The sequence below is a fragment of the Lipotes vexillifer genome, unplaced genomic scaffold (genome assembly GCF_000442215.2).
Source record: "Lipotes vexillifer unplaced genomic scaffold, Lipotes_vexillifer_v1.1 scaffold916, whole genome shotgun sequence".
NCBI lineage: Eukaryota > Metazoa > Chordata > Mammalia > Artiodactyla > Lipotidae > Lipotes > Lipotes vexillifer.
Genome location: NW_006798383.1, coordinates 4336704 through 4362445, shown reverse-complemented (window position 1 = coordinate 4362445; position 25742 = coordinate 4336704). Strand labels below are relative to the sequence as shown.

Below are 25742 nucleotides of genomic sequence, written 5' to 3'. Positions count from 1 at the left end.
TATTGTAATCTTAAAAAAATGCTTGGAAATGGAGAAAAGAAGAAAGTCCTATTTATTGATTACTTTAATTGAGGAATGAATGAATGAATCAATAAACATTTATATTTTAAGCTCCTCAAGGTCAGGGCCTTACTGAGTTTATCTCTACTTTCCCACTACCTTTTCTCACACCGTGCCTTGTTCACAGTAAGCATTTAATAACTATTTGTTGAACTGAACACACAATTGCATTATTTTTTTCTTTTTTGGTCTATTTACAGGGATCTATTTATATTTACACTTTTGATAAGGAGCCAACCTTTGAAAAACTCCTAGAGGCTTGTGATGGGAAATTTCAGGCAACAGACTTTATCACACCTGGAAATGAATACTGCATGGTAAGGAATATTGTATTGTTTCACAGTAGGATTTAAGGGTAAGATTTTGGAAGTTCATGTGCAACCTGTTGTGAATCCCTGCATTGGGATTGGGAGCATGAAGTCTTAACCACTGGACCACCAGGGAAGTCCCCCAAGGTTACTCTTGAAGATGTGGTAGAAATGCCAACCACTTCCATCATCAAGTCTACTCCCCAGTTAGAATGACATCATCATATTGTGACTTCATAATATTAAGTCTCTGAACATGACCAAAGAAATTAAAATCTTAGGAGCCATCCTGTTTGTTTGTTTGTTTTTATTTTTTAAACTTTTTGTTTTATACTAGAGTATAGTTAACAATGTTGTGATAGTTTCAGGTGTACAGTAAAGTGATTCAGTTATACATATACATGTATCTATTCTTTTTCAAATTCTTTTCCCACTTAGGTTGCTACATGATATTGAGCAGAGTTCCCTGTAGGAGCCATCCTGTTTGTATTCACCATCTAAGCTTTCCAAGCCAGATCGTTAAACACATTCATTGCTAATGAGTTGTCAACACTTATTAAACTATTAGTGTTTACCCTCTCAGAGTGATGCAGCCCAATCTGAAAATGAAATAGTTGCCATGCACAAAACATGTATTCAGTCTACTTAGAAAAGAAAAATAAAACCTTCCCTCTACATGCAGAAAAGAAAATTTTTTTCTGGTGTTTAACTGCTTTTAGTTGATCTCAAGAGACATATTTCACTTTTCATATGATTCATCAACAAATCCATTAAGATTTTGGGAGTTCTAGCAAATAAAAAAATACATAGACTATGGAATAGGTAACACTTAAGGTTTCTTCCAATCTTCAGATTCTGATTATGTGATTTTTCTTCCAGATGTTCTCTGATAAGAATTATGTCTGTTTTTAGGGTTGTTTCAACTCAATAAAAAAGTTTAATACAAGATTTTCATGTTTAGGATTTAGGTACTTGATCCATAGTATTACCCACTCCCTAGTATTCAAGAAACAGAATTTAAATTGTATCACATTGCAGTTACTTTAAGCTGCTTTCAGTCTTGATCCTGTGAAAGAGTAAAAATTATCTGTAAAAATGAATATGAACTTTGGGTTTCCAGTCCAGCATGTAAAGAACCTCACAACAAGAAAAAGCTGAATTGGGCTTCCCTGGTGGTGCAGTGGTTAAGAATCCACCTGCCAATGCAGGGGATACGGGTTCAAGCCCTGGTCCGGGAAGACCCCACATGCCGCGGAGCAGATAAGCCCGTGCACCACAGCTACTGAGCCTGCACTCTAGAGCCCACGAGCCACAACTACTGAACCCCGTGCGCCTAGAGCCCATGCTCCACAACAAGAGAAGCCCGCACACCACAAAGAAGAGTAGCCCCCACTTGCTGCAACTAGGGAAAGCCCATGCAAAGCAACAAAGACCCAATGCAGCCAAAAATAAATAAATTAATTAATTAATATATCTTAAAAAGAAAAAAGCTGAATAAATTTAAAATCAACAATTCCTCTTAGACCCATCAGAGAATTGAGGTCATAGGGAAAACCACTCCCCCCCAAAATTATGAAGACAGACAGGCAGATGCAAAGAATTACAGCTTACTGGAGCAGATGCCCAGAAGTAGAAACCACCACTGGAGCCAGTACCCAGGGGGATTACAACTGGAGAAACTGCACATCTCAGACCAAAACAAGGACACCAGAGGAAATTTTAGTTTCTGACACATTCAGCTACAGCAAACAGTAAACACAGTCTAACTCCTAGCCAGATAAACATAAAACCTCACACTACAGCCTATTTAATTCATATTCTTTTACCCAGTACATCATGTCCAGCTTTGAACAAAAATTATAAGGCATAGTAAAAGACAACAGAAGAGACAGAGCAAGCATCAGAACTAGACTCAGATATGACAGACATGTTGTAATTACCAGGCCAGAAATTTAAAACAAACTATGATTAATATACTAGGGATTCTTATGGAAACAGTGGACAACATGAAAGAATGACTGGATAATATGAGCAGAGATATGGAAACTCTAAGAAAGAAAAAAAGAAATATTAGAAATAAAAAGCAGTGTAACACAAATGAAGAATGCCTTTGGTGGGCTCATCAATAGACTGAATATTGCAAAGGAAAGAATCAATAAGCTTAAAGAAATGTCAGTAGAACCTTCAACACTGAAATGCAAAGAGAAAAAAGAATGAAAAAGAACAGAATATCCAAGAACATGGGACAATTATAAATGGTATAACATACACATAATAGGAATACCAGAAGGAGAGGAAAGGAAGGAAGGAACAGAGGAAATGTTTCAAGTAATAATAGCTGAGAATTTTTCAAAATTAATGACAGATCCAGGAAGCTCAGAGAACACTAGTGGGATAAATACCAAAAAATCTACACCAAAGCTTGTTATATTCAAATGATAGAAAATCAAAAACAAAGTAAAAATTTTGAAAAAAATCCAAAGGGAAAAAAAACCTTACCCTTGAAGAAACAAAGATAAGAATCACAGTGGTCTGCTCTTCAGAAATCATGTAAGCAAAAGTAGAGTGAATATCTAAAGTATTGAAAGAAAAAAAAAACCCAAGGATTCTATACCCAGCAAAATTATCCTTCAAAAGTGAAGGAAAAAATATTTTCTCAGACAAATAAAAATTGACGGAATTTGTCACTAGCAGAACTGCCTTGCAAGGAATGTTAAGAGAAATTTTTCAGAGAGGCAGACCAGTAGGCAGATCGAAATCATAGGTGAATTGAACAATACCATCAATCAACTGGATCTAATTGACATCTATAGACTACCTCATCAAATGATAGCATAATATACATTCTTCTCAAGCTCACATGAATTATCCACCAAGATAGATCACATTCTTGGTCATAAAACATACCTTAACCATTTAAAAGAAATACGTTCTCAGGCTACATGGAATTAAATTAGAAGTAAATAACAGAAAGGTAGCTGGAAACTCCCCCCACCCCAAAATAATTGGAGAGTAAACAACACACTTCTAATAACACATGGCTCAAAGAAGTCTTAAGAGTAATTAAAAATTCAAACTAAATGAAAATGAATATACTACATATCAAGATTTATGGAATTTTGCAGTGAATACAGGGCTTAGAGGGAAATTTATAGCATTCAATGCATATATTAGAAAAGGAGAATGTTTAAGATCAATAATCTAAGCCCCCACTTTAGGAAATAGAAAAAAAAAACAAAATTAAATCCAAAGTAAGCAGAAGAAAAGAAATAATAAAAATGAGAGCAGAATGCAATGAAACTAAAAATAGGAAATCAGTAGAGAAAATCTAAGAAACCAAGAGCTGGTTCTTTAAAAAGATCAATAAAATTGATAAATTTCTAGCCAAGTTAATGAGGCAGTGGGGAGAGGAGGGAGAGAGAGAGAGAGGAGATACAAATTACTAAAATCAGAAATGAAAATTAAAGAGGGGTCATTACTACTGACCCCAGGGACATTAAGAGGATAATAAAAGAGTACAGTCATCCTTCAGTATCCATGGGGGATTGGTTAGAGGACTCCCCGTGGATACCAAAATCCACGAATGGTCAAGTCCTTTATATAAAATGGCATAGTACAGTCAGCTCTCCATATCTGCAGATGCAGAACCCACAGATACAGAGGGCCAACCATATTATGAACAACTCTATGCCTACAAATTTGATAATTTAGATGAAATGGACCAATTCTTTGAAAGATATAATCTACCAAAACTCATACAAGGAGAAATAAATAATCTGAGCCTATATCTATTAAATAAATTGAATAAATAATTAATAATAACATTACAAAACAAAACCTCTCAGCAAACAACAAATAGTGGGTAACTTCTTCAGTCTGGTAAAGGACATCTTTAAAAAAGAAAACCTTAATGAAATCAACTGGAAGTCCTAAATGCAATAAAACAAAAAAAGGGGGGGGGGCGTGGGGAATAAAAGGTATTAAGATTGAGAGGGAAAAAATAAAACTTTGTTCTTAGATGCCCTCATTGTCTATGTAGAAAATCCCAGAGAATCAATAAAAAATCCTTCTGGAGCTAAGTGATTATAACAAGGTTGCAGCGTGCAAGTTTAATATACAAAAGTCAATTGCTTTCTTATACAAGCAGTGAAGAATTGGAATTTGAAATTTAAAACACAATACCGTTTACGTTAGCACTGAAAAAGTAAAATAGGAATAAATCTAACAAAATATGTACAAGATATAATGAGAAAAGCTATAAAACTCTGATGAAAGAAATCAAACAAGATCTAAATAAATGCATAAATAATTTCATGTACATGGGTAAGAAGACTCAGTATTATTAAGATGTCGATTCTTTCTAACTTGGCTTATAGATTCAATGCAATTCCGATCAACATCCCAGTAAATTATTTTGTGGATATCAAGAAACTGATTCTAGAACTTACTGATTCTAGAACTGATTCTAGAATTGGGTAGGACTAACATTACCCAATTTCAATATCTACTATAAAGCTACAGTAATCAAGACAGTATGGTATTCATGAGAGAATAGACAGATAAATGGAACAGTGTCTAGAAATATAGTCAACTGACCTTTCACAAATATGCAAAAGCAATTTAATTGAGAAAGCACAGTTTTTTTCAACAAATGGTGCAGGAGGAAATGGACATTCACATGCCAAAAAAGAAAAAAATCTAGTCACAGATCTTACACCCTTCACAAAAAATTAACTCAAAATGGATTGTAGACCTAAATGTAAAATACAAATCTATAAAACTCCTAGGAGATAAAGAAAAATCTAAGTGACCTTGGGTTTGGTAATGACTTTCTAGACACAACACCAAAAATGCAATCCATGAAAGAAAAAATTGATAAGCTGGACTTCATCAAAATTAAAGACTTCTGCTCTGCAAAAGACACTGTTAAGAGAAAGAAAAGACAAAGCACAGGCTGGAAGAAAAATCTTTGCAAAGCATATATCTGATAAAATACTGGTATCCAGAATATACAAAGAACTATTAAAACTCAACAATAAGAAAATAAACAACCCCATTGAAAAATGGGAAAAGAAACTGAATAAATACCTTAACACAGAAGATATACAGGTGGCAAATAATGATGAAAAGATGTTCAACATTTTTCGTCATTAGAGAATTGCAAATTAAAACAATGCTACACACCTATTAGAATGTCTAAAATCCAAAACACTGACAATACAAAGTGCTAGTGAGGATATGGAGCAACAGAAACCCTCATTCACTACTGAGGCAAAATGGTACAGCCACTTTGGAAGACAGTTGGCAGCTTCTACAAAATTAAACATACTCTTACCATATGATTCAGCAATTGGGCTTCTTAGTGTTTACCCACATTAGTTGAAATCTTATGCCCACACTAAAATCTGCATGTGAATGCTTATAGCATCTTTATTCATAATTGCCAAAACTTGGAAGCAATCAAGATGTCCTTCAATAAGAGAATGAATAAACAAACTGTGGTACATCCATACAATGGAATACTATTCAGTACTAAAAAGAAATGAGCTATAAAGCCATGAAAAGACATAGAGAAACCTTAACTGCATATTGCTATGTGAAAGAAGGCAATCTGAGAAAGCTGCATGGTTCCCTCTGTAAGACATTCTGGACAAGGCACAATTGTGGAGACACTAAAAACAATCAGTGGTTGCCAGAGGTTCAGTGGGGAGGGAGGGAGGGATGAAGAGGTGAAGCATAGAGGATTTTTAGGGCAGTGAAACTATTCTGTACGATACTGTGATGGTGGTTACATGACATCGTACGTTTGTCAAAACCCATAGAATGTATAAAACAAAGAGTAAACCCTAATGTAAACTATGGCTTTAGTCCATAACACTGTATCAATATTGGCTCATCAATTCTAACAAATATACCACAACAGTGCAAGTTGTTAGTAACAGGGAAAATTGTATGGATATTGGGAAGGGCAGGGAGGAAAGTGCAACTCTCTACTTTCTGCTCAAATTTTCTGTAATCCTAAAACTGCTCTTTAAAGCAAAGTCTATTAATTTTTTAAAATACCAATTGTGATTTTCTATTTCTAGGCTTATTCACTAGGAAATTCATTGAATTTCCAAGTAACTTATTTCAATTATGTTACACAGAAAAAAAGAACTTTATTTCACTTTTCTAATCCTAATTAGTTATTATGTGTTACTTAAATTACATTAAAGGTAATAGTTAATATTTGTTCAAATCAGAAGTATTGACGTTGAAATTGTAATTTTAATCCACATAAATAAAATGAAATTTTATACTAAATCATCAGATTGACATACTAGAAAGGAATTTAGAACATACTCCCATAGCAAAGTCTTGTTTTCCATTTGAGTTTTCTTTTTCTTTCTTTTACAGACTCTCACACAGTCAGGAGAAGTTTGTGTTTGGGGTATAGAGGATGGTGATTGTGTCAGCAGGATTTATCTGAATATCCCAGTAAGTGTGCCTTATAAATGAATTTAAAAATATATATATTGAATTCTACTCCAACCTACTTTTTCATATTCACATGTCAATAGTCTGTGGAAATACTCATTACAGAGGCCTTATTGCATTTTTACCTTATATATTAGAGTAATTCTTGTGTATAAAGTATATACCACAGCCCAGAGGGTGGAACATAAGGTACTCTATTGGTGTATGGTAAAGAACAAGATTTTCTGTGGTGGTAGTTATTCCTGAAACCCTAATGGTTTATATCTCACTCAGGCTGTAAGTTCATTGTGGATTGACAGGTTCTCTGCTCCACATGGCCTTTCAGGGAACAAAGTCGACAGATGCTCCACCAGCTAATAGCTCCTCAGTGCCATGGTATGGGAAGAGTGCTGGAAGGTCTTGAATTAGCAATTAAGTGCTTTTACTAAAAAATGATACATCTTCTTGGCCATAACTAGATAAATGACCCCATCTAGCCTCAAGAGGATTGGTTAGAAATGAAAGAAAGGGACTTCCCTGGTGGCGCAGTGGATAAGAATCCGCCTGCCAATGCAGGGGAACATGGTTTCAAACCCTAGTCTGGGAAGATCCCACATGCTGCGGAGCAACTAAGCCCATGTGCCACAACTGCTGAGCCAGCTCTCTAGAGCCCGCGAGCCACAACTACTGAGCCTGTGTGCCACAACTACTGGAGCCCGCGTGCCACAACTACTGAAGCCCGCGTGCCTAGAGCCCATGCTCCACAACAAGAGAAGCCACCACAATGAGAAGCTCGCACACCGCAATGAACAGTAGCCCCGCTCGCCGAAACTAGAGAAAGCCCACGTGCAGCAACAAAGACCCAGTGCAGCCAAAAATACATAAATTAAAAGAAACAAATGAAAGAAAAGTACCACTCTAACCAACTTGAGCCAAAAATTAAAAAGTGGGGGTTATTGATTCAATCAACTATAGAGTTTGTCTGGGCTCAGCTGTGGCTTGATCTAGCAACTCAAATAATATTACCAAGGATCTTGTTTTCCTCTCTGTCTGTATACTACGTCCTTAGTTTCATCTTAGGCTTCATTTAGTGGTACCCAAATGCCACAGGTACCAACGTCACATCAGATCATCAGGGAAGAAAGCCTCCTACAGTGGGAGGAGGAAGAGAAAAGGTTTCTCCTTTTCAGAAGGCTTAGTAAATACCTCCTAATGTCTTAATAATAACCCTGAACTAATCACTGTAGACAGGGGGATGAGAAATGCTAACTGGCTTAAAATCAGCCATGGAAATGGGCGTCAGATCTGTTCCACTCAGCCCTGAAAATAGGGGAGAGATGGTTCCTCAATGGATATTCAAGAAATTTTCCAGAAGGAAGGTGTATTGATGTTGGGTGGCAAACCATAATTCCTTACCTAAACCTAACCCTAGCCTACCATAAGGTGATACCATTCTTTCCACCATGTTCATTTTACATAAAATAATATTTTAAAAAATATAAAAAGACCAAGAAACAGTGGTAATGCTATTTTTTCTTAAATTATCATTTTCTGTATTACACAGTTCTAGATGAGATATGGATCTTGGTAGTAGGAAGAAAAGTTACAATCCTTCTCTGTTATAAATTAAAATCTCAGTTATAATACAAGATGAAGCATCATACTTCACATAAGAGGATTACAAGATGCAAAAGGATGCAAGAGGATTACAAGATGCATACAATTCAATGAGATAAAAAACTCATCCTAAAAAGTAAAGATAAAAATTCTTACCTGAAAGAATATGTGTAGATTCCATAATCTATGTGACAAGGTTTATATGTATTCATTTCTGTTAGAATTACTAGAACTAGAAAAATCTTAAAGCTCATTTGATCACACCTTTTACAGATGAGAGACATAGAGATGTTTAACAGCCCACCCAAGGGTCTGTATAATCAGGACTTACCTTGCACTTCCTGGCTAAGGAGGGATATAGGTACCACCAAAAGGCCCTCTTTCTGCTTCAGATATCTTCCCTTCCTCTGATCAGAGGGGAGAGATTCGGACGACTGTCACAGTTAATTAGACAACCCTTCATTGAGCTCCAAACCAGGCATTGTACACTCATGTAGTTCAGCTCTTATTGGGGAGAGTCAGTGGTTTCTCCTTACTGGAGGATACTGCTGCCCCATGGGGAAATGATAAGTGGATTGACCCAGCAGTGCTGAGGCCAGATCTCCCTGCCTGTGCTGGGGACTGTGTTCCCCATGAACATTTTAGGCAGTGGTCCTTAGAGAACTCTGCTCAGCATCATGATGGCAGGATGCCTGAACACTACTAGCTTCCCCTGATGGTGCTGCTAGGGTAACTAAGACCCCTCCAAATATTGCTGTACGTATTTAGCCTAGTCCACAATAGCCCTGGAATGGAGGGTAATTTCAACTGATTATTTTGAGGAAACACAGACACACAGACACATACACACACACACACTGAGATCTCCCATAAAGGCTTTTAGCAAAAAAAAACAAACCCTCACCACTTCGTTTCCAGTTTCATACTGAGATAACACTAAAGATTCAAACTGGTTAAGGCTTGGAAAATTCACTTTAAAAAACAAAATGAAAACCTGCTCAATGGGGAAACTGTGCATTCTAATGGGGCAGGACACCTGAGTTTTCCAGCTATGGGATCCTGGGGCAAATTGCTACATTTTTCTTTGCCTCCGTTTTCTAGTCTGCAAAACAATGATCTCTTTAAGATCTTTTCTATTTCTAACATTCCATTATTTTATTCAAAACAAACTACAAAATGTAATTATGTTACCACCCCTTTCGAGTTGGGCTCCAGTAGGGGTCCTCTTCTCTGGTGTTGCCCGTGCCAATCGATTGAGACTGAGTTTGGTTCAGAAACAAAGGAAAGTTTTATTCTTTGATCAGAGAACGGAGAAGTGGGAGCTCTCGCTCTAGAGCACAGGTTTTTGGGACGGGGGATGGGTGGGGATGCTCTATATGGTTCTCCTCATTGCGGGGACGGGGTGGGGGGGTTGGAGCTCTCGCGGGGCTAGTGGAGCTGTGCTGCTTTGGTTTCACATCCAAGCTCTGGGTGCAGTGTCTCTGCGCACTGCCTGCCACTGCCGCCATCTTGAATTGCGGTGTCATTGGCAGCGCTTCTCCACACGGCCACGGAGTCGAGGTGTCACTTTCCTGGTCTGAAGTGCTAGGTGCAAGACTGCAGCACACAGCACCCTATGAGCAAGCGAAACTAGATGAAGCACAAAAGAGGAGGTTAGACCTTATCACCTAGATTCCATCTTATTTTTCCCGGGAAACCCAGTGGGCTTTGTCAGTGACAACTCTAGAGGAATGAGTCTGATTCCTTAAGTATCATGACAAAAAATTTATTCTCTTAGACATCATCTTCTGTAAATGATCGCGACATAAGCAGGAATCTGTGATGCATTTCTTTGGTGACAGGTCACATGGTCCAGTGGTATATTGGGTTGGCCAAAAAGTTCTGTAACATCTTATGGAAAAACCCAAACGAACTTTTTGGCCAACTCAATAGTTATTTTCTTAAGTCTTCCTCAGTTATGCCAGCATCTCAGGATCTACCATTATCCAGCAGTTGAATGCTGATTTTTAAAAATCGCTAACATTCTATAAAGATGTCCAAAAGATGCTAGGGATATATTTTAAATTTCTTATTTTATTTTTCATTATTATCAGGTATAATAATTTTGCAATCATTTAAGGATAAAAATGAAGCCATGGTTTAAAGTTCAAGCAATTTCCTTATATTTTTATCATTCTAATTTTAGGATAAAAGAGGATGATGTACAGATTGCTGTGACTTCTTATGCTATTGATTAGCTGAAGAATGTTGAGTGTATAATTTGTAATACCACACAACACTTGTCACTCTTCTTGTTCTGCAGCCTTTTCAAATAAACTGTAGAATTCTTATGTGAGGGAGAGCAGGTTTCATTTTCTGGCACAGTGAAGTTGAGCAACTGGGGAGTTATTTTATTTTATTTTATATTGAAGTGTAATTGATTTACAATACTGTGTTATTTTCAGGTGTACAGCATAGTGATTCAGTATTTTTGCAGGTTATACTCCATTATAGGTTATTACAAGATAGCAGGTATAATTCCCTGTGCTCTACAGTATACCCTTGTTGCTTATCTGTTTTATGTATAGTAGTTTGTGTCTGCTAATCCCATACCCCTAATTTGTCCTTCCCTCCTTGTCTCTTCCCTCTGGTAACCACAAGTTTGTTTTCCATATCTGTGAGTCTGTTTCTGTATGGCGTTTATTTTAAACAGGCAACAGTTCTGGCTTGCTCTCCCTCCTCCCTCTCTGCAGCCGTGGGGACCAAGGGTGGCTTTGTCCACTTCCTCGACATCCAGGACGTTGAATCCCCTCACTCAGTTCATAAGGCCTATCTCTCTGAATCGCCCGTGCAGCACCTCCTGTAAGTAATGTCTGCTTCTGGCAGCAACTTTGTCAGACCTGTCTGTTGAGAATTCCAGTGAAGCCCTAATTTCTTTTAATTTTAAATTTTACATGTATTGTTTTGAAAATTAATATATTGACTCGGTTCTACCTTCAAGAAGTACAGAGCAGTGTATGGTGCAGTTTCCCACGCTTGTCCCTGAATACCCAGTTCTCCTCGCTGGAGGCATCCTGTTACCAATTTCTCATGTCTTTTTTCTGGATATATTTTATTCACAAACAAGCAAAAAAGATAAGTACTTCCTTTTAATTATATGAATACATATCAAGCACTTAGAGTGTGCCAAGCACTTCTGTTGTATTAACTTCATGAGATAGATATTCTTATTGTGTCCATTTTAGAGATAAGGAAGATGATGCACAAAGAATTTAAATAATAATTAATATTACACGCATAGTAAATGGCGAGTTTTAGGATTTGAACCGAGGCAATTGGGCTCCAGAGTCATTGCCTTGGCTCTTACAGGACAGCAAACCATATACAATGTTCTGCACCTCAATTTTTTTTTTCCACTTAATGACATGTCTTAGAGAAAGTCTTCTATCCACACATGAAGACCTTCCTCATTCTTTTTTACAGCTACATAGTATTCCATTATATGGGTATACCATATTTTTAAAAGACAGTATACTGATGGACATTTAGTTGATTTCAATTTTTTTTTTTTTTTTTTGCTGCATGCGGGCCTCTCACTGTTCTGGCCTCTCCCATTGCGGAGCACAGGCTCCGGACGCGCAGGCTCAGCAGCCATGGCTCACGGGCCCAGCCACTCCGCGGCATGTGGGATCTTCCCGGACCGGGGCACGAACCCGTGTCCCCTGCATCAGCAGGCGGACTCCCAACCACTGTGCCACCAGGGAAGCCCGATTTCAAATTTTTTGAAGCAATACTTTTAAGAAGACAGCATAGAGCATTGGATTTAGATTCATGTTATTATTCTTTCTTTCGTTATATCATAATAGTAAGTATTAATAAGAAATGACATTTATGCCCTGCTTTACAGCTTGAGGTGCTGTCACACATTGTAGCTTATTGAGTGTGATATTTGCCCCACATTCAGAAAACTATTATGCTTGTTCCTATTTCACAAGTGAGATAATTTAGGTTCAGAGAGGTTAAGGGAAGCATTTGCCCAAGATTACTCAACTAGCGCCGGGAGGAGCTGGGTTTCCACCATCTGTGTTGTTCCTACAAGCTCTGCTGCCTCTGGCTCAGTGGGGAGGGATCTGTAGTCTCCCTCCATTTACATTCTGCTCCTCTGTACTGTATTTTTTGGTGCTCCTTTTTCAGATCTTTCTCTCTTACCCTAATTTGCATTTCCCACTTATTCCCATTTGATGATAGGATAGAAACATTTCACTATGTCCTTCCTCTTTCTGCCAGGATGGGTACTGAGAGGCATTGGAATGTTCCACTCATCACTAATTTGACAATTGCTTATGTCCACTTGAAATATTAAGAAAGCTTTACTGTCATATTTCATTTACTTATGATGAAATAGTTACCCATTTTTAGTGAATCTTCTTGACCATGTACTTATAAGTTGCAATTGGGAAACAGTATTAGCCTAAAATATAATGATTACGTTTATATATAACCACTTGCCTTTTATAAGGTCTGATAATATTAAAAATCACAAACCATAAGAATAGCTGTTTTTGGATGTATCTCCATGCTGTCATTCAATAAATTTGTTTACCATCTTATTAGTGAAACAAGTAGAATCTGATAATCAGATTTCTTCTTTTCTAGGTATGACCAGAGAGGAATGTATCTATTAGTTGGAACATCAGAAGGACACGTCTTTGTTATCAATGCCAAACCCTCAAGCTTATTTCAAATTCTTGGGTTCATAGGTACTTACATAGAATGCTTATTAACTTAAAATATTGGTCACTTTATCCAAAGAATTTAAAGTTGTGAAAATGGGGCTATAGTGAAACAATTACTTGTAGCATGTTTTCTAAAACAGACATTTAAATAACTGTTCAAAGTTACTTAAGAGAATTCCCACATCATATTTAGAGGTTTCAGTACATGTACTTGGTACATAGTTGATGGTAAATAAATCTTCTTGAATCAATTAATGAATTAATGAAATGACTAAATGTTTCTAATGTTACTACAAAGGAACGTTGGGTTGGTTTATCCCTGAAATACTTTTTAAATAACATTTGAGATCTATTTAATTAAGACATCCAAAGAAAGTTTTGTTCCATGCATCTTTAGAGTTTCCTCTTTAAACAAAATGACATCCAGCTTTTGCAGTAATGTGCATCCAAATGCCCAGGTAAACCACAGATTTGGTAGGTGAGATAGCACTTAGGTGATAAATAATAAGAACTAGTACTTTTGTTTCTGGCTTTACATACCAAATATGTATGTATATTTTAAAATCTATGTATTGATTTTTAAAAATTGAGTGCCTGCTAGGTGTAAGATGCTGAACCTAGGCTCTGTAGGAGCATCGAAAGGTCAAGGAGACAATTTAGTGGAAGAGTAATAGCAGAGAGCTGTGTAGGCTCAGGGGAAGAAGCAATTAATTCTGCCATGTGTGAAGAAAGGAGTGGAAGTGATGGGGTGGCACAGAGGACTGGGGGAGGGTTTTCCAAAGACTTAAAGTAGTGGAGGATGGGGCTTGTTGGTATTCTAGCTTGGGACAAAAGTTTGAGCAAAGGCACTTGGAATGGTAAGAAGTCTAGTGTAACAGGTAAATAAGAGTTTACTAGATGATGATCATGGTGAAAAAGTCTGAAAGAAAGTGGAGCACGCTGAACATCATTCCAAGGAGTCTGGGCTTTGTTCTGTAGTTAATGACACATCATCAGATGTTTTCAAGATGGGACTGGTGTGATTTGACTTGGTTTTTAGAGGATGACTCTGGCATCACTGTGAAGGCTGGAGCAGAAAGGCAAGAGAATGGAATGAAAAAGACGAGTTAGGAAACTATAATATTGCAGTAACTTAGGCAAGAAATGATATTAATCATAACAATAGCCAACATTGGGCTTCCCTGGTGGCGCAGTGCTTGAGAGTCCGCCTGCCGATGCAGGAGACGCGGGTTCGTGCCCCGTTTCGGGAAGATCCCACATGCCGCGGAGCGGCTGGGCCCGTGAGCCATGGCCACTGAGCCTGCGCGTCCGGAGCCTGTGCTCCGCAAATGGGAGAGGCCACAACAGTGAGAGGTCCGCATAACGCAAGAAAAAAAAAAAAAAAAAAAAAAAAAAAAACAATAGCCAACATTTATTGAGGGATTCCTTGCCATGCGATAGCCAGTATTCTAAGTACTTGGCATGTGTTAATTCATTTAATTCTTACAGACAACTTTTATGAGGTAGAGACTACTGTTATGCCCAATTTAAACATAAGACAACTGAGGTACAATGAGGTTAAGTATTTGTTCAAAGCCGTGAAGGTAGGTGGTGGTGGAGCCAGGACCCAGGCTTCAGGGCTTGTGCTCTTTTCCACAATGTACGAGGCCATGCGGCAGTCATGGGAAGAGAAAGGAGGGGACAGCTCTGAGTGATGGAATTGGTAGGACTTGATAATTGATTATATGTGAAAGGGAGTGATCATCAATGACTCCAAAGTTTCTAACCTGGATGGTGGAAGTTTGTGCTGTCATCAATTGAAGTAAAAACTCAGGGAAAAAGAAAGTTATGGAGGTAGAGGGATAGGGTGATAGCTCTGTAGAGTTGAAGCCAATAAACTCTTCATTTGGGAATCTTTACCATAAATTTGGAAATGAAGATTTGTAGTTCAAAGTTTAATGATAGAATTCTGATCTTGAAATCCTGGAAGCTGATGAGATAGATGGTTTAAGACAGAATTGAAGCAAATCCAATTGTTTAATGAGGTCAAACAGGTAACCTAAATATGTAAATTAGATGACATGGAATGTGGTAGGACCTATGGCTGACCTCAGAATGGGTACCAGTCCTGCCTAAATGTTACATTTTTCAACATATCTGGTCAGTCAGAGTGTGGGATGGGAAAAGCTACCTACTCTGAAGTTGTGGGCAGAGGAAGACAAGGCAGTGAAGAAAACTAAGGATGGTCCAGAGTAAAGACAGAACTGGGAGTCACCCACTCCAGGAAGAGCTTGAAGAAGGAAGGCTACGTGAAGGGGTGGATTGTGGCAGAAATGTGAGTGGGGTGAGGGCTAGGATGAGGCAGTCACTGTGTGAGCCCAGGGACAGCTACTCCTCTGGAACAGAGAGACAAAGAGGTTCAGGAGGGAGTGGAGGTCAGAAAAGGAAGTCAGTAAGTAGAAACTTCTGTTCTTAGAAGTTTGCAGTGGAGAAAAGAGAATTAGTAACTTCTAAAAGAGAATTAGAATTAGCAGGGTTGAAAGAAAGTCCTAATTTGAAGATAGGGGAGTCTTGAGGACTGAATAGGGGAAGCCATACAAGACACAAGAAAATTAAAAGAGGTAATTGATAGTACATGGTGTAATAGGATATTAGAGGTGTGGGCTCAGAATCACAGATGGAAAGGGTTACATTTTGTTCCCACAAAAATGTCAAGAAATGAAGCAGGAAGATGGGTACAAACAGAGAGAAAATGTGAGATTCAGGATAAGAAAGTTGAGGTCAAGTTTGTGTCAGATGTTTTCTGTCTTCCTCGTTAAGTAAGAGGAAAGGTCATCCAGTGAACACCTGAGGGGAGGGGCTGAGATGGGGCCTGAGAAAGTGGACACATGCTGAACAGTCCCTGGGGAGAGTGGCAGTAGTGAATCTGGAGAGAATCCAAGGTGGGCCCCAAGCACCTTGCAGAGGTCAGATCACCTGGGTTTCTGGAGGACAAACTCACAAAGGCATGTGTAATCCCACCACACCTGCAAAACCTTGACTACAAATGCAAAGAACACTGATGCCTGAGTTTATTCAGTATCGGGAATGGGCAGATGGCTGGAGTGGACATTCAAGAGGCCAGAGCGTGCAGCTGCTGCTGAATGGAGTGGACATAGCAGACTCTGGAGGCCTCTCTGTCTGGAAAGAAGCTGAGTCCAACCGAGCTGGATTGAATCTGCCAACCCAGACATCTAATGTGGAGAAGCCCCCATCCGTTCATCAAAAATGTTTCCATCACTTATGTTTAAAGGTCACTTAAATATCCAGTAAATAAATTTGGATCTAAAGATTTAGTGAAGGCAGTTCTATAATGTGATATCTTACCTGGGAGTATAAAAGATTCTATAAACTTATCAATGATGACTTGTGGTGTTGATTTCCATTTTCTTTCAGAGGTGGGCAAAGGCATTTTACAAATATCCACAGTGTCTCCTTTGGAAACAGATGTAGTAGAAGTGATGGTGCTTTCCCCACTTCCAGAAATAGGAAGAAGCAGGCTGGAAATATTTACTCTGCCTAAAATACTACCACAAGGTAAAGAAAAAAATGATCAACAAATTCTGTCCTGGGCATCCAGTTGAATAGCTGCTATAGCTTTCCTTCTTTTTTTTTTTTTTTTTTTCCTGGTGATAGCATTTTTTTTCCTTTTAACATGTGAAGAGGTTAAAATGGCCACCACCTTTTCTGTGTCTTACAAAATGAAATTGATGTGGCTGCTAAATAACGTGAAATGTGGACTTTCCTCTAGGTCCTGTCATTCATATGAATCTGTCTTATTATCAGAGAAAAAACAGGATCAACTGTCACTTTTGTCAAATTGATTTGTCATTTTGTGATGTCTCTTTTTTGTAGCCTTAAATATACATAGTCAAATTCAGATAGGTTACTGTGTAGTTACGTTCACTGTTAAAATTATAAAGAAAGCTTTCGGGATAAAAAGGTCTGATAAAATAGACACTTTATTTTATCAATAGATAACAAATATATCTGGGTAGCTATTTTGCAAATATATAATTATAGAGTATAAAAGAGTCAAAAACCACAAAGTACTTTTGTGTCTTAATTAAGACTCTAGACCATCATGAGTTTCTTTTAATGCTGTCTCTACTTAACTGATAAAATTAACCAAGGCTTTATAAAAGATATTTTACTCACTATTAGTCATTTAATACTCAAGTATTTCTAATGGAGCCAAGTTGCTTTCCAATCATTTTTATCTCCTAATAGTTTCTGTGTTAATTGAGCATTTAACTTTTTTATTTTGCTTTTCATAGTTTTCATAACAATTTTTTAAAAATAAAATCAATATATGGTGCAAGTGATTTCTCTTCTTCCCCAAATCTTATAGTTTCTGCAAGCTTTGCTGATGAACGAGGGAGGCTGAGAGATGCATTCATTCATAAGTTCGTGTATGAGATAGAGCATACTCTGTCCTCAGCTGTCTTGAACTTTCAAAGTAACCGAATATATGGCTTCTGTAACCAAGTGCCATACATCTGCAGCTATCTTCTTCCTGAAAAAGTATGCCAAAACTTAAGTGTGCTATCATTTTTCTTAGACGTCAAGATTGATACATTGTATCAGTTAGATGTGATCCATGCTTTAACACTCTAGTCCAGTTAACAAATGTCTTTATTATAGTAACATAATTTATTTGAATTAGATATATGTTAGCATGATTTGTTAATTCATCATAAAATACATTTGAGCAACCTCACTCTTACAATATCATACTTGTCAGATAAAAGTGCAGATGACACGATATTAGTTTAGTGCCTTTCAAAACTATGTTTTAAAAATCTATCATTAGAAAACCTATTCCACAGGTGTCAGGAGCTACAGGATTGATGATTTTTGGTGGAACTTTGTACCTGAGTCCTAAAGAAAATTGCACAAAATACCTAAACTATGTTTCTGGCATCCTTTCATCATACTCTCTTCAAACTTCTCCCATACTGTGTCATTTCCTGCTACATACACTGACCCAGATTATCTATCACCCTTGCTTTTCTAAATCCTCCAATCAAAGGGCTTCTCTCCCAGAGCAGACAATGTCAGCAAGGTCTGAGACAAAGACATTCCGAGACGGAAGAAATGGTTTATCATAAGGAGGATTCAAGAGAAGCTTCCTAGTGGAAGTAATATTTGCACTGGACTTTGAAGAATAAGTCAGATTTAGACATGAGAAATATTGCGTGCAATCTTGGCAGGGAGGTGGGGTTCCTGATGTAGGGAGGGGGGCCAAATTGGTGGGGATGGGATGGGGAAGGGCATTCCAGACAAAAGTCACAACACATGCAGAGGTTTGAAGGTGGGCATACATGAGAAACATGGGGGGAAACTGACTCATTTATTTTGACCTGAGCACAGGGGTATATGAAACGGGTTAGTGAGAAATGAAGATTGTCAGTTGTAGGCTGGGATTTTTAATGGTAGCTAACATACAAAGAAGACTTTTCTTAGTTGGCCAAAACGAACTTTTACTTGCAATCAGAGATGGAAAATGTGGTGCAAATACAGGTGCCCACTTTATCATGTATCAGTTTATTTCCAATGACAGTGTTTTTGGATGTGAATCTGACTCTATATGCTCAACTGCAAACCCCAAGGTACCACTCCCCTGAGCTTTTCTATAATGTGGTCATTTTCTTTGGCAGGAGCATAGTGGTATTTGCATTCTTAAGTCATACCAAAAAGTACAAAGCAAGCAATATGGACCTGGAATGCTCTCTCTGTCTCCACATGGATTGTGGCTCATAACAATAGCTAAATGTGGAATTCTGTGTATCCGAGATGTTCATACTTTGGTAAACTCCTTTTTTTTTTCCAGTTATGGGATGTGTGTCTTGATCTCACATAAGGAACAAAAGCTCTTACAATAGGAATTAGAACTCTTAAGTAAATTGGCTCACAACTTATTTAAATTGACTCACAACTTATTTAGCCCTAATGGTGTTATTGATTCCAACACTGGGTGTATTTATGTGCTAAGGTTTGAGTCTCTAAGGGAGGAAATGCCAACAAATAGACTGAGATCTTGCAAAGAAGGAACATGGGGCTGGGATACAGTAGGTGAGCTCCAGCCCAGCTCCATCACCACTTACTGTGTGTCTTGGAAACTCACTGAGCCTCACTGAGCTTCAGCTGCTCCTCTGAAATTTTAGGGAAGCCTTGCTTGCTCTCATCCTGTGGGATTCTGGTGAGAGCTGGTGAGAGGGTACATGCAAAACTTCTTTGGAAATAGTGAATTGCTGTGCAAACCTAGGGTTGATTACACTAGCTCCCTGGCCTGGAGGGCCTCTAGGCTTGTTGCTGCCACCCCGCCACCTGACTCTTCATGTGATGCTAGAAGAGCATAAGGGAGAAGGGTGTGGCCCTTACTGAGTCCTCCCCTATCACTTGCAGACCTTGATGTCACCAGTACCACTACCATTTCTGATTTCCATTTTTCTCAGATCTCTGAAAAAATTAAAATAGTTTCTTCTCCCAAAAACGTGAAAGATCCTTTTCTAGGTTTTGAGACCAAGTAGTACTGGTTATCAATTTAATTTAATTCGGTCAGTTATTTTTACCCAGGGATCTACCCCACACACCCGAGGCATCACAATCACCCCACATGACACCCTCCCATGGGGCCACAGGTAAACTGGGCCCTGGCTGTACATATCCAGCTCTCCTTGCTCACTTGTGCAAGAAAGCATATTTGGAATATAGTTGGGCAAAAGTGATATTATTATTATATAGGAAAAATCTTAAATCCCTTAGAAATTATTTTTAGGTGAACAATGTGCAAACTCTGCTACATTGTCTCTTATTCAAATGATTTGTAAATGTACGCTACAACTGATAGTGGCAAGACGTCAGAGTTTTTCTGGGCGAGTCTATGTAAAGTACCTCATATAGGAGGTTATTCATGGCAGTACTGTTTGTAAAAGCAACCTAATGTCCATCATCAGAGGACTGGATAAATAAATAATGGTACATACACAGTATATAAATAAAGTATGGAATATTATGCTGTAATACAGAATGAGGAAATCTTTATGAAACGGTATGGAAAGAATCCCAAGATATATTGTTAAGGAGGAAAGGCAAGGTGTGTAATATATGTATTATGTTACAATTTATGTTAATCCTATTTCTCTCACTCTTCCAGATTTCTCTTTCCTCCAAGTCTTCCATTCCTGATCCTTTTTCCTTTTCCCTCAAAATAAAAAGCTTTTCTTTTCAAAGCTTTGGGTCAACATTAATTACGCATGCCATATCTAAGACTTTATCTGCATGCCTTTTGTTAAATGTTGGCCAGTTTTTTTACCTGGTCACCTGTATATAATTTTTACAGAAGAGCAAAATGCAAACAAACTTTGTTGTTTTTGTTTGTTTGTTTGTTTTGTTTTGTTTTTTGCTGTACGCAGGCCTCTCACCGCCGCGGCCTCTCCCGCTGCGGAGCACAGGCTCCGGACGCGCAGGCCCAGCGGCCATGGCTCACGGGCCCAGCCGCTCCGCGGCACGTGGGATCCTCCCAGACCGGGGCACGAACCCGCACTGCCCGCATCGGCAGGCGGACCCTCAACCACTGCGCCACCAGGGAAGCCCTGCATACTCTTTTATAGTTTTTTAATTTTGAAACATTTGAATGTATTGCCTATTCAAAAAATTAAAAATTTTTAAAAGGCATCATGGTTGATAACTAGTGTGACAAAGAAATCTCAGTTTTTAGTCAAAGAGTTTAAACCATTGCACTGTGTACCAATTAGTGATTTGTTTGGGTTCTAATTAAACTGGTTTAATTGGCATTCTCTGTCATTCTTCACAGAGCCCATCACCTTCTCTCATCACACTCAGCCTCTCTGCACATAAAGGGAACTTGCCTAATCCTTGAAGGCATCTGAATTTGCCCGCACTGCTTGCTCAAGGCCCCTTCTCGTAGTCTTCAGCAAGTCCATTCACCTCTGTGTCTGATTTTCCTATTATAAATTGATGATAATAATCCCTCTTCTTCCATATTAAACAGAAGGGAGAACAAACCAGTACTGGTGAATGTATTTTGTACTAGGAATTTTCAGTGCTATGTATTATTAAGAGGCTACTCCATACCAACTAAAATGCTGTTAACAAATAGAAAAAGGTTTATCCACAAGCAAAAGTGCACGTAACCCCCTTAGAAAAACCATGTGGTAGAATCGCATTTGTAATTTCTGCACTTTGTTCCTAAAACTATTAAGGAAACATTTGTTCAGTGTCGGAGTCATTCTCACCAGGGGCATGGAATTCAATCGGTGAGAATTTCAATGGATGGACAAAGCATTCTGGTGAATGGGAAGGATGACGGCATCCTTGTTAACCTGAGATGGAGGTAAGTACAGTATACAATAAGCAACCTCACATGATACGGTGTTTTAAAATAAAGATGTTGTTATTATTCAGGTAATAGCAAGGCCAACACAACAGGAGACAACTGCCATTGAAAAGATCGTTATACTAATCATCCCAAGAGGAGGGGATATGCCATGCTATGGGGGTGCCACATGGGGAAGCACCAGGGAGGGTAAGGAGGCAGAGGGAGCAGGGAAATGTGGGCAAGTGTCTTCATTATGGTTTCTATGGGAAGGAGCAGGAAGGTTTGGGATTGACTAGTTTGGATAATTTCAGTGGGCTCTGGGCCATAGGGGCTGCTGCTAGTTTTCTGGTACTCGACCCAGGGATGATTAGGATAGAAATAGTGGTCCCAAGTGTGAAAGCCCAATAGAGGATTTGGTTGGGGATGAGGGCTCTGAGTTGGTGGGTTTGCATTTGAAAGGTGAGCTCCAGATGAGTTGTTTACCATCTCTATGAATTACTGGTCCTGGGAGGGGCATTTCCTCCAAGGTTATTAGCAAGACCTCAGATGTCAAAGCATCAAAATACAAAAAATAAAAAGACCCAGTTAAGACCTATGAAGTGACCAGTCCTCCCTTTCATAAAATCTGTTGGAGGAGCACAAGGAATGAGGACAATTCTGAACAGTAGATCATTTTTAAAACTCCTATTTATCCCTAAAAAACCTGACATAGGTATGTATGTATCTGTAAACACATACACGTTTACTTTCCTAATTAGACTTTGCCTAGACAATATTAAATTATTTAGACTTTGCTTAGACTAAAATTAAAATCCTAAATAAACAAATATTAGCCAAGCATACAGATAATGGCCAGGGCATAGAGAACATGAAGGTGACACCCTGGACTTGAAATGTTACCTTGTTTGATCTGCTGATGCACGTCACTAGTCAATGTGCAATTCATTTCCACAAAAATTTCACGGTGCCTCCTGTGAGCAAAACAACAATAAAACATGGCATATCTCAGTGACACTGTGAAATGTTACATATTATGGAGATTCTATATCATATCAATTTTGGTCACCACTTATTTCAAAGACCCATTTGACGACTGACTGTATCATCATGCCCATTTTATACGTGGAATCCTGAATAAAACACTAACCTGTATCTCACTATATAAATCCTAATGCATTCTTTGTAGTAAGGGATCACATAGCATCTCAAGCAACAGCAAACATGTGCTGGAGCCCTATTTACGGTAGTGAGGACATTTCCATCCATTGGCAGTTAATCTCATGGACCTCTGACTCAAAAACAGTTGAGTTTGAAAACTTGGTCCAGCACTTGTGACCTTAGGCATCTGACCATCCCTCTAAATCATCTGTAACCATGTTATTCAAGGTGGAATCTGCAGCACCTGTGAGCTTGTTAGAAATGCATATTCTGGGGCCTCATCCAGACTTTTCGAATCAGAATCTCTATGGGTGGGGCCCAGGAATCTGTTTTAACAAACCCTCCAGGCCATGCTGATGTGCCTGAAGTTTGAAATGCCCTGGTGTATTGAGTGGAAGTAATAATACTTTCCTGAGTGTGGAGTGGGGGCTATGAGGACTGAATGTGGTAATGTGGTTATATATGTGAAGGAGCACAGCACCTACTATCTCTGAGGGTTCAACCAGAGCAGAGGCTCTTCTGCACAATGACTGGGGAAGATGGGTACAGAGGGCATGTAGGGTAAGGGTATGGGGACAGTGTGAAGAGAGATGACCCCAAGGAGGTCAAGAAGTTTGTCATGTCCTGGAGCCCATGAAAGTACTGTCCTCTAAGAAGCAGAGTCCTAATAACTACAGGGCACTGCAGAGAACTATCCACATTTATTTCTTTGCGTAGAAATGGTTAGGTATCTGGAAATAATACTGCTAAATGTGCCTTTTTCAAATTGTGATTTTGTAGCCTATGTGTTTTCTTTTTTATTAATACAGGCAGTTTGGAGGAAACTTAGCCAATGAAATTCTTGAATATAGCCAGCAACTTTTAACTTACCTGAAGAACACCATGGATGAGGAGAATGATTATTTAAGTACAGCAAAAAAAGATTCCTTGGATTTGGGATCAGAACCTGAACATGCAGTTGAGTTTCACTATAGTTTTCTTTCTCCTTCCTTCCTCCTTCCCTCCTTTCTTTCCTTCTTTTTTTTAATCTAATTTAATTTATTTATTTTGGCCATGTTTGGTCTTCGTTGCTGCGTGCAGACGGGCTTTCTCTAGTTGTGGTGAGCGGGGGCTACTATCCCTTGTGGTGCATGGGCTTCTCATTGCGGTGGCTTCTCTTGTAGCAGAGCATGGGCTCTAGGTGTGCAGGCTTCAGGCTTTAGGAGTTGTGGCATGCGGGCTCAGTAGTTGTGGCTCGCGGGCTCTAGAACACAGGCTCAATAGTTGTGGCGCAGGGGATTAGTTGCTTCTTGGCATGTGGGATCTTCCCAGACCAGAGCTCGAACCCCTGTCCCCTGCATTGGCAGGCAGATTCTTAACCACTGCACCACCAGGGAAGTCCCTGTTTCCTTCATTTTTTCCTTCCTTCCTTCCTTCCTTCCCTCCTTCCCTCCTTCCTTCCTTCCTTCCTTCCTTCCTAAATCAGATATCAGTTTTCAGTTTGTGGTTTTCTTTTAGCAGATATTTTAGTAATATTCCTCTTTATCCAGCTACCTCATGATTTTCAAAAAGAGCATGCACTACATTTAAGAGAAAATATTCAGCCTTTCTCAACACAAATATCACATTTCAGATCTCATTTAAACCATAGTACAAGATCTGTCTGGGCTTGCTTGAAAAAAAAAAAAATCTACTACAGTTCTGGTGCTTATTCAAACTAGTCTCTCTATACTTTTACATCACATACATTATTTAGGATGTGTCTAGCCAGAGAACATTTATTCATTTAACAAATATTTATCGAGTGCTGGACTCTGGGGGATACAGGCATGAAAAGATAGGAAAAGTTTCTGCTTTCATGGAGCTTACATGCTAATTGGGGGTTGGGTGTGAGCAGAGAGAGATAGATAAATAATCAGATAAATAAGAAAAAAATAGGTAGTAACAAGATCTATTTTGTTGCCAAATAATCTATTTTTGTTACCAAACCAAATAAAATGGTTTGGTGTGATAGTGTTTGGTTGGAATAGCCCCTCCATGGAGAAAGGCTGTGATCTGACTTAAAAGAAATGTGCCAATATGTGGGGGAGGGGCAAGCACTCAGGGCAGAGGGAGAAAGAGCTTGGCACGTTTGAAGACCTAAAAAAGGCCTGTGCAGCTGAAGTGAGCAAGGGAGAGAGTGGTAGGGGATAAGGTCCTGGAGGTGGGAAAGAAACAGGTAAAGAAGGGCTTTGTAAAGCAGGTAGCATTTGGACATAATTTTACATGTAATGAGAACCTATTAAAGTGTTCTGAGCAGAGGATTTACAAGATCTTATTTACGTTTTTGAAATGATTACTTCCGCTGTGTGGAGAATGAGTCCTGTAGGGCACAAGAGTAGAAGCAGAGAAGGAGTTAGAAGGCTTAGGTACCAGTGATAGAGGTGCAAGAGTGTTGTGGAGAGGTGGTAGTTTCCAGGCAGTTTGCAGAGGTAGAGTTGACAGAACTTCTGATGAATTGGACATAGAGGGAAAGGGAAAGAAAGGACTCAAGGATGATTCCTAGATATTTTACTTGAAGAACTATGTAGAAGAAGGTACCATTCACAGAGAAGGGGAAGACTGTGGGGAGAGGAGCCACTGTGGGGAGAAAGAAGGGAATCCAAAATCAGTTCCCTGGACTGAGCATGAGAATACTGTTAGACATCCAAGCGAGATACCAGGTACGCTATTGTGTAGATGTTCTGGGGAGAGTCCAGGACTCGAGATGTTGATTTGAGAGTCAAGGGCCTATGAATGGAATTTAAAGCCATAAAACTGAGTAAGATCATCATGGAAGAGTGGATGGTGAGAAACAGAAGGGGACCAAGATAGAGCAACTTCTAGAACTCCAGGAGAAGAATTCAGGGAGGCGAAGGAGATTGAGAAGGGGCAGCCAGTGAGGTTGCAGGAGAACCAGCAGAGTGTGACGTTCCAAACTCAAGACTTTTTCCTGCAAAGGGAGCACAGAAATAGGGTGGCAGCTAAAGGGGAAGGAAGGTGGTGGTCAGTGGAGAGTAGCTTTCCTGGGACAGGAGATTCCAGAGCATGTTTAGGTACTGTAGGGAA

At 39.0% G+C, this 25742-nt stretch overlaps 1 protein-coding gene across 1 annotated transcript in view; it reads left to right on the top strand.

Moving 5' to 3' along the window:
• CFAP43 (cilia and flagella associated protein 43) overlaps positions 1-25742 on the top strand; it is a 102609-nt gene that overhangs the window by 31899 nt on the left and 44968 nt on the right. Inside the window, exons 9-17 of the mRNA XM_007470441.1 lie at positions 261-377; positions 6765-6845; positions 11134-11282; positions 13077-13180; positions 16571-16711; positions 17526-17698; positions 18835-18984; positions 21403-21533; positions 23486-23633. Of these exons, the coding sequence (XP_007470503.1) occupies positions 261-377; positions 6765-6845; positions 11134-11282; positions 13077-13180; positions 16571-16711; positions 17526-17698; positions 18835-18984; positions 21403-21533; positions 23486-23633 (1194 nt within the window). The remainder of the gene's footprint in view (positions 1-260; positions 378-6764; positions 6846-11133; positions 11283-13076; positions 13181-16570; positions 16712-17525; positions 17699-18834; positions 18985-21402; positions 21534-23485; positions 23634-25742) is intronic.